This window comes from Ursus arctos, unplaced genomic scaffold, assembly GCF_023065955.2.
Source record: "Ursus arctos isolate Adak ecotype North America unplaced genomic scaffold, UrsArc2.0 scaffold_14, whole genome shotgun sequence".
NCBI lineage: Eukaryota > Metazoa > Chordata > Mammalia > Carnivora > Ursidae > Ursus > Ursus arctos.
The window spans coordinates 10,726,492-10,742,281 of record NW_026622808.1 but is presented as its reverse complement, the minus strand read 5'-3'; the positions used below and the strand labels follow the sequence as shown (position 1 = coordinate 10,742,281).

The window sequence follows — 15,790 nt, the reverse complement described above, 5'->3', positions numbered from 1 at the left end:
TGAAACCGAATCAACATTGGCCTTTTACATACTACGCATTTTCTTTAGAAATGACACCACTCTCAAAAAGGATCACATTATTCCTTTTGAAATTCTGTGAAGTTACCTCAACTCACTGGCCAGCTGAAGTTCACCAAGAACACCACACAGTGAAGATACAACAGCCCACGTGCAGATTTATCAGGTCTAGATGTCCGTAAGGCAACTTTTACACGCCAACAATGTTTTCTGAACAAATCCACACGACAAGCTTGTCTGGATCAGAGACAGAAAACTGCGAATGATCGTGCATTTCAGAAATGAGAGGTGCTTGGTCATTTTCATTTCTTCAGAATCTTACAGGAAAGTCCATTTCATAATTTAAAAGAAGAAAATAAGAAAACAAAGGAAACCCTAACAGCTCTATTTGGGGACAGTGGAAACCAGAGAACAGAATGAACAAACTTGGGGCAGGAGTAACTTGAGTTTACTGAATAAGCCAACACTGAAAGAAAAAGTTGTAAGAAGGATTGCTGGTGTGAGCGGCGGGAAAACAGGACGTCCGCAGCCAGTCCGGCAGCGAGCGCTCACTGGTCATCAGGGGCGTACGGCCACGACGTCACACACAAACACCAAAGGTATCCCAGGTCCTCTTGACAAGGACACACACTGCACAGCTGAAAGTGATGCCTCATCAATTCAAGGTTAAAATGAGTTTTGTAAGGGAGAATTAACAAAGTCCCATAAAGACACTGAAGAACTGGACATTAACTTCTCTCTCATGACACTCAACACATAGTCAAACGATGATACTGTGCAAAATGTATTATCTGCTCCACAAGACTGTACTTTTTTGAAGATAAAACCGTATCTCAGTCATCCCAACCTCCATGGTAACTTGCAGAGTGCCACCATGCTGAGATAGGAACACCAGCCTTGCCATCTCCGTGTCAGCCTACGAAGGAACCAAACCCAACAGGAACACAAGCCACGGCAACGTGGAGCCCCATTCCGTACCGCAGGCAGCAAGCCTCTGCAAGTCTGGGCTGCATTCGGTGAGGCCTGAGAACACGGCATCCTACGGAATACCGGCCTTCAAACTTCTCTGACCACAGTTCACTGCAAAGACCTGTTTTACATCACAGCTCCACACACACACCTGTGCACGTCACGGACACAAAACAGTCCGAGTGACTCTACTTAACTGAGCCTTACCAAGTATACCGTGCTGTTCTTTTCCATTTTATTCCTTTCTCAAAAAAACTGCTGGTTATGACCCACTGAATTTTTTTTAATCCATCAAAGGGTTACAACCCGTAGTCTGAAGAACAGCACTGCAGGGCAGTGATCTTCAATGGGGTACAGATACCCCTGGGGGTGCACAGAGATTTTTCAAGGATTCATAGACACATATTGTTTTAAAAGAATCAACTTCTTGACCCTCAATGTTCATAAACATTCTTCCCTAAAACAGAGTGGGGTTTGAGTGCAGATAATCCGTGCCTACCTCCCTTCCTTCAACAGCCTTCCCCCACTTAACAAGAGACAGGCCTTCTGCCCACCCTAAACTGGACTGTGGGTCACTGCCCCGTTGTGTAAATGCTCCTCTCCCATATCAAACCAGAGGGACAATTTAAAATATCAGTGTCGGTAATAAAAAAGTGAATGACTAATAACTGGGTAACAAATCTCTGGCAGGTCAGGTGATTGCAAAGTCTGCTTTCAACAAAACTGAAGGAAGCCTAATCGAGTTGCCAGCCAATAGAATAGGAATATTTTTGAAGCTGAGGACTCTGTCACTTAACAGATAATTCAGAGAGAATTTAAGAGAATGCAATAATCATCACTATAAAATAAACCTCCCGGGGCACCTGGGGGGGCTCAGTCGGTTAACCATCTATCTTCGGCTCAGGTCACAATCCTGGAGTCCTGGGATGGAGTCCTGTATCGGGATCCCTGCTGGGCAGGGAGTCTGCTTCTCCCTCTGCCCCTCCCCCTGCTTGTGCTTTCGCTCATTGTTTCAAATACATAAAATCTTTAAAAAATAAATGAAATAAATAAAATAAAATAAACCTATTTCCATCTACTTATTTATGAGACTAAGGGTTCTCAGCACTCACATCGACTTAAAAAAAAAAAAAAAAAAAACAACTGGGGTCACCTGGGTGGCTCAGTCTGTTAGGCATCTGCCTTTGGCTCAGGTCATGATCCCAGGATCCTAGGATCGAGCCCTGTGTTGGGCTCTGCACTTAGCAGGGCATCTGCTTGGGTTTCTCTCTCTCCCTCTCCCTCTCTCCCTCCCCCACTCTGACTTGTGCTCTCTTTCTCTCTCAAATAAATAAAATCTTAAAAAAAAAAAAAAAAAACAACCTGTAACTTACCCTTGCCTACAAGTAAACATTATTCACGCAGAGGTTATGACTTCATTGGGAGGGAGACCCAATTATATCTCATACGACCTGCACTTCTAATAATTATTACACTTTGTTTTATTTTAAATGTATAAAATATTTAGTGTGATCAACCGTGCACTTATGAATAACTGTAACGGTAACTCAGTGCAGAAGAAATATGCATGTGATTTCCGTTGCAGAGAAGTCTGACGAAATTTTCTTTAAAAAAGGCTTTAAAAGGGGCGCCTGGGTGGCACAGCGGTTAAGCGTCTGCCTTCGGCTCAGGGCGTGATCCCGGCGTTGTGGGATCGAGCCCCACATCAGGCTCCTCTGCTGGGAGCCTGCTTCTTCCTCTCCCACTCCCCCTGCTTGTGTTCCCCTCTCTCGCTGGCTGTCTCTCTCTCTGTCAAATAAATAAATAAAATCTTTAAAAAAAATAAAATAAAATAAAATAAAAATAAAAAAGGCTTTAAGCATCAATTATCACCGTGGCTCTCAAAGTGTGGTCCCTGAGCCAACAGCATCAGCACCACGTGCTAACCCACTAGAAGCGTAAACTCTAGGAGCCTGCACACCTGGTGAGTCAGAAACTCTGGGGCCAAAGACCCACACTCTCTGCTCTAATAAACCCTACAAGTAAAATTCTGATGCACACTTAAGCTTGTGTTCCTAAAAAAAAGAAAAAAAAAAACCACAACTTTTTAGAATAAAATTCTGAGGGAGATGTAGAACTCAAAACCCAACACAAGGAGGGGAAAAAATGTAAAATTTCTGCTAAAAAGCTTATTCACATATTTTAAAAAATGAATGGTGATAGATATTAAATCACTGATTGATTCTGCTGAATATGTTTAAGAGTAGGAAGTTTTAATTTAAATTCTCAGTGTTGACAATATTACAGAATTTATGTCTTTTGCACCTTTTTACATTTAAAATGAGAAATTTTAAAAAAGGTGTGAGGGTGTATGTGATTACTTATGGAGTACTTCCGCAGAGTGAAATTTAGTAACTGGGTGGTCACCAGTCTCGAGCAGCGGTTCCCAAACTGTGGTCCTTACACTGCAAGCACCTGCAGCCCACCAGAAATGCAGACCGTCCGGCCGCAGCCCCCCACACTGTGATCTAACAAGCTCTCGGGGGGTGGGGGGGGGGAGGGATTTATCCAGCATCTGAATCACCCAAAGAGCTGCTTAAAACACCGACTGCTGGACCCTGAAGCCCAGAGCTGCCGACTCAGGACCCAAAACGGTGACTGGGACGCTGATGCTGCTATTCTGCGACGACCCTCTGGGGACCACTGGTTGGAGGGCCGTGGAAGCCACAGCCATATTTTCCTAGGTCAATGCCCAGCACGTAACCCTGTCCCTAATCCTTCGGGGCCAGGCCCTCTCGACAGGCTCCCAGATCTGCCTTGTATGCCTTCCCTCTCTTCTCACTCGGTCCAAGTCCTAGGAGTTACAGATCCGTGTGACTCCGGCTCCTTCTTCACAGCCAGCACCCAGGCACCACGTCTGTCTCACAGGGGGTCCTAAGTCTTCACCGGTAGGTAAGAGATCATCTGTGGGACTGACTCCATGAAGTGTCAGTACGTGACGGTCTGCGACACGGCCGAGGCTCCTTCTGGAACACGCCCGTGCTGCTTCGCCTGGGCTCTCTCTCAGGCACGAAGAGCACCGAGAGCCCTGTGTCCCAGGGCTGGAGCCTACCTACATTACGTACTACCGTAAAGTTCACAGACAAGGAAAAACCTGGGTCCTGCACTTTCCAGCATGTTCTAGCAACTCCATTCTTAACTGTAGCCTCTGAACAGGCTTTTGGTGTACAGCGTAAATACAAGTAAAATCAAGGTGTGTTCAACGATAAAATTAACATCGTACTACCAAGAAACTTGACATTTTAAGGCAGTCTTAGTAGGGGGGGTTAGAGAGAGACTTAGGAACTTACCCTCTTTAGCCAAATATAACTCTTTAAATTTTGCTCTCTTTTGATTAAATTCTTGCTCAAGCTGCTGCTGTGCACGTAAAAATTCTGCATTAATTTTTTCCAATTCTGCTACCCGTTGCTGAAGAGAAACTGGAAAAAAAAATACTAGTTAACAAGTAATAACTTTTATTTATAAATTTAAGTTACAAGAATAAATTAGTATTCTAGCTGCACATTTCTATAACGAAACAAGTACTCAAGCTTCTTCCAAAGATCCAATATAGTCTAGAAAATTCTAATCTTCACTTCTATAGACTTCGTACACACTGTGAATGAATCATATAATGTGCAACAGCATATATATGGAGAATCATAGAAGGCAAATTTCCCAAAAGAGAGCTTCTAAAATTCCTTCATACAAATGACAGAATGTCAATCTACTTCTGGAGTTATCAAAGACTGGAGTATTCGGGCCCAATCTTGCTAGCTCTGGTTTCTCTCAAGCATTACAAGCCAAATTTAACAGGTTCTCTGATTAGGAAAGCCATACCAGCCTAAATTGTTCTTCCAATTTCAAGAGGACTCATTACCATTATACTGAAATCATAATCAAAAACCCTTTCATATAGAAAGGATACAGAACTATATATTATGTATGAACTCTCAATTACTGGGAGATTATCCGGTTTGTAGATGCATGGTAACTGGGATGTGTCAGGGACTGAGACACATTTTTACTTCAGCGGCTACATAATTTGGTTACACCGGATTAAATGCTTACCCTGAACAAACCCAGAAGTTTTTCTGCTTCAAGCAAGAGGTGGGAGATCCAGGAGTCCAAACCCCACCTCCTCCGCCCCAACAGGAACCCAGCCACAAAGCTGTAACTCTAATCCCTCTGGGAGATACCGACTGGTACTAACGCCACCACTGCCTAAACACCCAGGACAGCAGAGGTCCCAGGTCTCTAGTAAAAACCACTCCACATAATGATGATTTGTTACAATTTTAACCATGATCTGAAACTATCTCTGAAGGCCCTCCCCTCCCCTAACCCGGTCGTCAATTATAGTACACAGAAAAGACTGGGGGAAAAATGCACCAATGATTTATCTGTGAGTAATAGATGTGGGCTCATTAATTTCTTCCATGTGGTTTTCAAAGTTCTCTACAATTCCTCTGATTAAAAATAATGAACTAAAAAAATCAGCATCTAACACCATGTTCATCCCCACAACATCTTCAGACTAGCCTCATTAAAGATCTGACACTACGGATACAATCCGGGTCACAAAGGGGAGGGACTGCTGTTTGAGCTCCACTGTCAGCTACTAAAGGTGAGGTGTCAAAGGCAAAGATCTAGGGTCTTTAGGTCACAGCAAAAAATGACATCTGGTCATGTGAACATTCGATAACTTTTGGAGAAAAAGAGGGAGGGAGAATCTATTGGAGGGGGAAAATACGCAGTTATCCCGTACTTACTATCTGAAATCTCCAAGGAAACTTGTTATCTGTGCTATTTATTTCTCTTGGTATTTTTATTGCCCAAATCCCAACTGTTAAATAAAACAAGCTTTTCACTTAACATTTTGACATTACGGTTAGCTACTGATTACTGCAATGAGGTCCGTACTGACTCAGGGGAATCAAGAAAAAAAGAAAACACAAGATCCCTGTGTCCTTCCTTTTCCCTAACACACACACTCCCACCCCACTCCTACCATCCCAAAACACGCACAAAAATGGCCACACCTTTCAACATTATATTTAGGAACTGAAGCTAATGAATCAATAAAAACTAAAATGCAGCCTTTAAAACAGCAGCCAAGGGGCGCCTGGGGGACTCAGTTGGTGAAGCGTCTGACTCTGGATTTCAGCTAAGGTCGTGATCTCAGGGTCCTGGAGCCGAGCCCTGAATGAAGCTGTGAACTCAGCGGGGAGTCTGCTTGTCTCCCTCTCCCTCTGCCCCTCCCCCTGCTCCAGGCTCTCTCTCTTAAATAAATACATCTTAAAAACAAAAACAAAAAACAGGGGCGCCTGGGTGGCACAGCAGTTGGGCGTCTGCCTTCGGCTTAGCGCGTGATCCCGGCTTTCTGGGATCGAGCCCCACATCGGGCTCTTCTGCTGGGAGCCTGCTTCTTCCTCTCCAACTCCCCCTGCTTGTGTTCCCTCTCTCGCTGGCTGTCTCTATCTCTGTCGAATAAATAAATAAAATCTTTAAAAAAAAAAAAAACTGCAGCCAAAATTAAGTGCGGCTCCAGCACTCCCAACCCCGTCCCGGCTCTGGCCCACAGAGCAGACGCAGCCCACACCCACAGGTCTGGCTGCCTCTCTCCGGCTCCGGGACAGTTTTCAATTCCAGGAATCATGATCCCTTTGAGGATATACCAGCTCCCTTACTCTCATTTGTTTTTTTAATTAAAAAAATTTAAATCCACCTGAAGTACTTCTAACATACTGCAATTCTACAGCAAAGAAAAAGGCCAAAACAATTTAAAAAAAAAAAAAAAGGAAGAAAAGAATGCCTCTACTGCTGTATCTGGAAAAATCAATTCATCTTGCATAAGACAGCAGAGAAATTTACAAATGGGCATACCCTAATGCATTAGCAACCGACCACAAAGTAAACTGAAAATAGCTCTCTCTCATCACACAAAGTACTATACTATTTTTCTAACATGGTCACTACCAAGTTCACAATAACTAGCTAACAGTTCATGTTAAAAATACTTAGCATGGCACTTAGAAAATTAGCTGTAATTATTAAACTAGTGGTATTTATTTTTTTATTATTATTTTTTTTAAGATTTTATTTATTTATTGACAGAGAGAGAGACAGCCAGCGAGAGAGGGAACACAAGCAGGGGGAGTGGGAGAGGAAGAAGCAGGCTCCCAGCAGAGGAGCCTGATGCAGGGCTCAATCCCAGGACCCTGGGATCACGCCCTAAGCCGAAGGCAGAAGCTTAATGACTGAGCCACCCAGGCGCCCCTAAACTAGTGGTATTTATTTAACGAATAAGGGAAAAAGGCAGAATGATCAGGTGACTTTGTATGTAGCCACAGAAGACCAGAAGTCACTCCAGCCTCATGACCCTGACTCAGTTCCCATGCCTGGACTTCCAGCTTAGACCCTTCCCTATGACCCGTATCCTCACAGCACCATGAACAAAACGTCAGTACTAATGCCAGCCTTCAGCAACATTAAGCCTTCCGTAACTCAGCAGTTGGAACTATTCGTATCTCTGCCTTCCTGAACCACTCCACGCATTCTGCACGTTGTCACCTTCATCTGGATAGTAAGAAAAAGTGGGCACCTGGCTGGCTTGGTTAGAAGAGCGTGAAACTCCTGATCTCAGGGTTGTGAGTTCAAGCCCCACACTGCGTGTAGAGGTTACATAAAAATAAAAGCTTGGGGCTCCTGGGTGGCTCGGCTGGTTGAGCATCTGACCCTTGATTTTGCCTCAGGTCATGATGTCAGGGTTGTGAGACTGAGCCCCACATTGGACTCCGCACTGGGTGTGGGGGTTTGCTTAAGATTCTCTGTCTCTGTCTCCCTCTCTCTCCCCCTCTGCACATCCCTCCCCTGCACACACGCACACCCTCTAAAAAAAATTAAAAAGGAAAAAAGAAAGAAGGGGAAAACTATCTTATGCAATGGCTATTTTTAATGCTTGACACCCAAAGGGAAACATCATTACATCAATTACTCAAAATGTCTGAAATAAGCAACCATACAGAAAGGAAAAAGAAAAAAGAATAATATGGTAAATAAATGAAGGAAAGACTCAATAATTCTTAGATATATTTCCTTCCCTAATCCTGTTATGAATGGGAGAACATGTAAAAACTTAAAAATACTTCTAAGTCCCAAACTGTATTAGGTTTGATGAGACATAAGCAATAGAAGAAAACCAGGCTAAGTCAAATACTACTACAACCGTATCTTTTTGTTTAAAGATGTTCAAGACCCAAGAAAACACCTAAAAAAATAAAACAACAACACATAACTTCAGTAGAACAAGAGAATCTGAACATTTTCTTTAACTCAGAAGTCTTAATTTGTGTCTCTTTGGGTAAAATGAAACTACTAAGTATGGTAGGCATATCCACCCAATGGAATAATATCAAGCCAGAAAAATTATATTAAATAAAAAGAACAAGATACAAAATTATACAACCCAATATGAGCTATGCAAAAAAATGCATAGAAAAAAAAAAAAGACTGGAAAGAATATGCCAAGTTACATTCAGAGTGGTTGCCTCTCTGAACCGAAAACTACAATAATAAATTACATTGATCACATTGATTTAAATTTAAAAAGTAATGAAGTCCTTCATCTTTTTTTTTAATCATTATAACTGTATCTTACCACTGCATCTCAATCTCTCTGCTTTTAAAAGTGCACATAATTTATCTCAATGGTCTTAAAATGTTTTAACATACTAATCATTTTTATAAGCTACACTTAATTTTCTCAAGACAAACAATTTGCTAAAACAAACAAATTTCCTAAAAATATATATATAATCTCTTAAGTTCTGTTTCAGAAGTGGCCTTCCAGCTAGTAAACTGCCTTCTCCTGGTGCTCTAAAACTGATCACGTACAACTTCTTTTAGGAATTACTAAAAATGATTATTATCACACTAAATCTACTCACTAAGCTGTGCTTTGTTCACACTAATATTTAAGTAAATCTCCAAGTACTCAGCACGCCTCAGGAGAAGGGAGAGGCAAAGTCGAGTGGGGAGGGCTAGCAGGGAGTTCTCATCGCAGACAGACCACATCCACGAGCAGGTAACGGACTACTGTTACCAACGGTTTCACAGTATTAGAGCAAACCGACGTGGCATTTGGGAATCACTTTGTCCAAATGACTGAATAATCATAATTCTTTAGTACCACAGAAAGCTGTCCTTTCACACAATCCCATTTCACTTTCTATCATCTCCAAAGCATCTGACTTTGGCAACTTTAAAAACCTGCATCCTTTTACCTTGTCCACTTACTCGGATAAACCAGTTCTGCCACAGAACTCCATCTAGTTAAGATGTCTACACAGAACAGCTTCTTAGCCTTTCCTTTTGTGAATCAAAGTGAAAAACCTTAGTCTTCTTTTTTTTCTTTTTTGCAACTCTCAAAGCAATTAGGTGTCAAAACACTTCAGGTAGAAGAACACTTTTAAGGTCATGGGTTTCAAATAAGAAAGGCAACTGAAGACGTTATTACGAACCCAGGAAAGATACGAAGTGAAAGAACAAACTAAACAAAAACAATGAAGAAGTATTCAGGAAGAGATTCTTCAAAAAAGTAGAGATGAATTAAAGAAAATAAACGATGGAAAACCTGATTTGGGGGTGGGACTGGGGGCAGAGGTGAGAGGAATCCAGACATAAGAGTCTTCTCATTTTCAGCCTCCCTAACGATGCTGGCGATCAAAACCGATGAACAGTCACCAGGCACCTGCAGGGTGGATGGAATCTTGTGGGTCTAACGTTCAGTTACAGGTTACTGAGTAGAAGAGTCACAAGATGACAGTTTTGCAAGGATTTGAGAGATTAGTCAGTGCATTTCGGACTGAGCCTCAATCCGTTAATGAGTTGTTAAATTTAGTGATTAGCAACCCGCTTTTTAAAACTAATGAAATAGAACAGAAACTATCAGCAACACACTTAATCTGGGTTTACGTTATTTCATGAAATCTGTATTTCAGATGCTCACACATTTACACGGCTTGCAATGGGAAATGTGTTTCTTACCGCAGGCAGAGGTCAAAATAGTCTGAAAAGCACCAATTCCTAACTCATACAGGACCCCACTCCCACAACACCACAGACAGGTTGACCCACGGCTTCCACTGGAACCTAAAACTAGCAACTCATTTCACTGCCTCGCAGAGCAGTCGGTTCCACCATTCACAGATATTAGACCCCCTCCCTCCGGTCATGGGTCATCTGTAAGATCTATTTTTAGTCATACAACCCTAAACCAGCTTCCTCTGAGATCTTAGTTCTGCCCTACAGAATTCGGAAAATGTCTCATGTCTGCTATCTCCCACCTGTCCTCTCCTTTCTCCTCCAGGTGAAACACCTCCTGACCCTTTAATAATGCCTAAATTCTTCACTATCTCAGTTGCTCTCCCCACATACTACAGTCAAAATTCTAAATAAAATAGGACACTCTGATCCTAACGCATCACCTACAGAGTCTAGCAGAAACACTGTATCTGGAAGCTACTTCCTTAAGAACATTCTACAGATTGGCCCCAGCTTTCTTCGGAGACAAGCCCACACTCCCATTCTTACCCCACGAGATTAACATAATCTAACACTGTCCTTAAATCCTTTCTGCCTGAACTTAAGCCAAGACTCCCTCCAACCAACACCCAGCGCACTTTAAGCCTCGTTGCAGAGTTCTGTTTTTGTTTTTGTTCTTAAAACAGAGTTTTAGGGGCGCCTGGGTGGCACAGCGGTTAAGGCGTCTGCCTTCGGCTCAGGGCGTGATCCCGGCGTTCCGGGTTCGAGCCCCACGTCAGGCTCCTCCTCTGTGAGCCTGCTTCTTCCTCTCCCACTCCCCCTGCTTGTGTTCCCTCTCTCGCTGGCTGTCTCTGTCTCTGTCAAATAAATAAATAAAAAATCTTTAAAAAAAAAAAAAAAAAAAACAGAGTTTTAAGTTAGAACCAAAGAGAGAGTTCTCCAGCACATCACTCGAGATCTGGGTGGAGGATTGCTCCATTAGCTACAAATTCATTCCAACCACCATTGTCTCAAATCACACTTCTTCATCTTACCCGTGATTTGGTAACAGTGCAGTCAAATACTTAGCAAAATTCAGAGATAAGCTACCTACAATTTTGGAGTCAGAAAACTGTGCTTCAACCCAAAGCCACACTCTTATTATATGAACTGCGGCAAAAGCTCAACCTTCCCAAGATTTCATTAAAATAAAGGTGACACCCGTTTTGAAGAGTATCACAGGCTCTGAGGATTAGAAATGCCATCATACAAAAGCCACCCACATATAATAAGCGCTCCAATGATAGTTACTGTTAACTTCAGAATTTAAGAGTTGCAGGTTCAAAATCCTGCTAAAATAAATAAATAAGTAAAGGGGGCACCTGGGTGGCTCAGTCAGGTTAAGCATCCAACTCTTGATTTCAGCTCAGGTCACGATATCAGGGTCATGAGATCGAGCCCCGAGTTGGGCTCCATGCTCAGTGGGGAGTCTGCTGGAGATTCTCTCTCTCTCTCTACCCCCACTGCCCTCTCTCTAATGAATAAATAAATCTTTAAAATAGAGATGTTCATTTGGCTCAACTTTTTCTAGAGAGTCTTCCTAGTGATAATTATAAAATCACTATATTTCTAAAAATTCTCAAACCACTTGCTCAAATCATCTATTTTTTTTAAATGTTCCAGAAATTATATTCAAGCGAAGTTATCAATTGAGACAAACATGTAAGCAAAGCTTTGACGAAAAGTAAAAAATACAGGAGTAACTATGAACAAAAAAATAGGGGTTTCAGTGAACGTTCAGGAGGCCAACAATGAAGTCTAAACCACACTCCAGGCTCCATGCCTACAATACTCTAAGCCCATAAAGCTACGTTCCACCATGTGTTCCCACTGGGCATACACAATGTACACCATGAAGAAAGTCTCCAATAGTTGCCAAACAAGGATAACTTCAGAAATAAGCCAACTATGTGGCTGAAATAAACTCTGAACGTTTCTGAATACCAGTCAAGATATACGGTAAGTTCAGGCATCATTATGTGCACTTGACCAGGTAAACTTTAAATCATCTTAATTTCCAATTACATTTAGTCCAATCGCCGTACCCGTCAAACGCTGGTGTTCAACAGTGGATTCAAGTATGCGTGGATAGAGATGGACTGTACTCAGTCTGTACTACTTCCCAAGTGTTTCCAGAACCACAGAACAAGCCAGATGAAAAGGCACGACGGCCAATGGAGTGATCAGCAGATCTATTTTCTAACTCTGGATATTTAAATAGTTTAGTTGCCACTTACAAGACAAAGAAGGCTACTCAAAACTCAGTATCAGGCTCACTTAACAAAACGGCGAAAAGAATTCCGTTTTCTGCCTAGAATTCTAGTGGCATTCATAAGTAGAACTATGTCCTACCACTTCAGGACCGGGATTCGGACTTTTAAAAATTCAGTATTGGGGCGCCTGGGTGGCTCAGTCGTTAAGCGTCTGCCTTCGGCTCAGGTCGTGATCCCAGGGTCCTGGGATCGAGCCCCGCATCGGGCTCCCTGCTCCGCTGGGAGCCTGCTTCTTCTTCTCCCACTCCCCCTGCTTGTGTTCCCTCTCTCGCTGGCTGTCTCCCTCTCTGTCAAATAAATAAATAAAATCTTTAAAAAAAACTTCAGTATCAATGAAGTTAAATTCAATCCTTATTTTGGGCTTGAATTTACCAAGTGTTGGTAAGGCTGCTGGTGGGAATGCAGAACAGTGCAATCACTTTGGAAAAGTTTGGCTGGGTCTTATAAATGCACACTTACCATACAATCCATATCCCACAATCCCACAAATAAAAACATATATCCACACGAAGATTTGTATACAAATGCTCGCAGCAGCTTTACTCACAAAAGCCAAAAGTTGAAAACAAGCCAAATACCCCCTAAAGATGGACAAATAATGATGTACCCATACAATGAAATGCTCATTCAGCAACTAAAAGGACTGACTCCTAACACACACGACAGGGATAAAAATCTCAAGAACATCATGCCCAGTGAAAGAAACCAAACACAAAAAGAAGGATCGCACTTATATGAAATTCTAGAGTAGGCCAAATTATAGTGACAGAAAGGGGATGAGTGCTTCCCCAGAAGCAGGGGTAGGGGTTAAACCGTAGGGGCACAATCCAATTTGGGGGAGTAAAATGTCCTAGAACATGATTATGGTGATGGTTACAGAACTGCCTGTGTTTGTGAAAAACTCCCGGATCTACAGAGTTAAAAGTTATTAACTTTCATCGTATGTGAACTATTTTAAAAACTTGATTGAGGTAGGAGTTAAAAATCACAAGAATAGGGGCGCCTGGGTGGCACAGAGGTTAAGCGTCTGCCTTCGGCTCAGGGCGTGATCCCAGCGTTCTGGGTTCGAGCCCCACATCAGGCTCCTCTGCTACGAGCCTGCTTCGTCCTCTCCCACTCCCCCTGCTTGTGTTCCCTCTCTCACTGGCTGTCTCTATCTCTGTCAAATAAATAAATAAAATCTTTAAAAAAAAAAAATCACAAGAATAAATCAGTGCTTGGAACAGAAGTGATTTCCTTGTCAGGCCGACGTTATTATCCTTGCAGCACTCCTCTGAAACTATCTCTCTGAATATTTAAATATTGTTCCTTACTAGAAACAGTGAAAACAGACCTCCTATATCCTGCTCATTGCTAACCTTTCCAACACCTACGACTGTGACGGGCCCACAGAAGGTGTTCACTAAGCATTTCCTAGAAAAACACGTGAACAAAGAAGTGAGCTACAGTGGCTAACCCCATCTGTGCAGAGGAACATTAGTCAAGACCTGAAAAGACAGCAAGGACCTAGAGAAGCAAAGAAGTGTACTTCACTGGGAATTATCAAGGACAAAGGCAGCAAGGCAGTAAGCATACGTATGCAGGAGCGAGTGAGAGAGCAAACGTCTCGGGTTTGCAGAAAACTGTTACTTTCCCCACATAGCACAGGAGTTCCCTGGAGCTCCTTCTGGGCTTGTGCTTCCCACCTGGGCAGCCACCAGCCTCATGAGGCGACTGCACGCCTGAAAATGTCTAAACTAAGTACGTTAAGTATGAAACAAATATGGAATTCTGAAACCTTTGTACAAAAATATCTAAAATACCTTAATTTTTATAGTGATCACATGTAAAAATTATCTGGAATATACTGTGGTAAATAAAATACATTATTAAAATTAATTTCCATGGAAAGCTGTACACCAATGTTCACAGCATTATTCATAACAGCCAAACAAGGAAGCCCAATGTTCATCGACTGATGAATGCATCAACAAAATGTGGTATTCATACAACAGAATATTGTTTGTCCATTAAAGGAACACAGTACAGGGGTGCCTGCCTGGCTCAGTCAGAGGAACGTGCAACTCCTGATTTCAGGGTCATGAGTTCAAGCCCCAAGATGGGTATAGAGCTTAATTTAAAAAATTAAACCTAAAAAAAAAAAAAGAAGTACTGATACATGCTATAAGATGGATGGCCCTTTTAAACATTATACTAACTGAAAGATACCAGACACCAAAAGCTACATACAATATGATTCTATGTATTAATAACTAAGATAAGAAGATCCAGAGAGACTAAGAGTAGGAAAGTGGGTACCAGGGAGAGTGGGGAGCAGTGGGGAGTGACTGCAGATGGTGTGGGGATTCTTTTTAGGGTGAGAAAATTGTTCTAGAAATCAGTGGTGATGGGTGCATGGCTCTGTGGAAATTCTCAAAACCAGAGAACTGTCCACTTTAAAATGGATGAACTTGATGGCATGTGACCTTCCGGAATCTCAATATAACTGTTGTTTTAAAAAGTTAATGTCACCTGTTTTTCCATTTGGAGCTCTTGCTTTGGTTTTTTACTCTTTTAACGTGGCTACTAGAAAAAGTTCCGTTACACTCTTTGGCTCATGTGACATCCCTATCAGCCAGCCCTGTTCTGGAGGGCTTGCCAGCACCCTGGCTATTCCGAGAGCTCGTCTTGACCCCTAATTCTCCTACCCTCACTAGTTCTCCCAATTTGCCAGCCTGCTTCAATTATCCCCATCCTCCGCAGCCGACTTAGACCCTGAGGTCAGTCATCTTAAAACCCCAGGTTCCCTTCCTCCCCGTGCTTTCACAGGCATACATGCTGCCCGAACGTGGCACGCAGACTTTAACTGCCCTAAGGAGCTAAGAAGTCTGTGCCAGAACATAAAATTCACTAAGACACTGAGCACCTCGCTCAGTTCCGCGGGCATTCTATGATGACGGATGCAGCGCACGAGCTCATGAGCTCACGAACTCACGAACTCACGCTCGGTGCGAGCGCTCTACCCCCTGCAGACCACGGCTGTAGCGGACAACCACCGCATCAATGGCTGCCCACCAACTTTTCAATGGTCTTTCCACATTTATTATTTTTTTGAAGATTTTGTTTATTTATTTATTTTTCAGAGAGAGAGAGAGAGAGAGAACGCGCACAAGCAGGGGGAGCTGCAGGCAGAGGGAGAAGCAGGCTCCCCACTGAGCAGAGCCTGACGTGGGACTCGACTCCAGGACCCTGGGATCATGACCTGAGCTGAAGGCAGATGCTTCACGGACTGAACCACCCAGGCATCCCCATAAACTTTATTTTTTTAAATGCCATTGGTTAAACTTTGAATGGTTTTCTAATTCAAAAACATGAACACCTTTAGTAAAGCTGTAACTAGTGGTCTGGCAACTCTGACCACCTCCACATACTATCACCACCATGTCCTC

At 42.6% G+C, this 15,790-nt stretch overlaps 1 protein-coding gene across 2 annotated transcripts in view; it reads right to left on the bottom strand.

Annotated features, from left to right (window-relative positions):
- RABEP1 (rabaptin, RAB GTPase binding effector protein 1) overlaps positions 1 to 15,790 on the bottom strand; it is a 93,080-nt gene that overhangs the window by 55,116 nt on the left and 22,174 nt on the right. The window contains exon 2 of one of the 2 annotated variants that reach the window (XM_048226906.2): positions 4,317 to 4,445. The exons of the other annotated variant lie outside the window; for it this stretch is intronic. Coding sequence (XP_048082863.1) covers positions 4,317 to 4,445 — 129 coding nt within the window. The remainder of the gene's footprint in view (positions 1 to 4,316; positions 4,446 to 15,790) is intronic. 2 annotated transcript variants of the gene reach the window in all.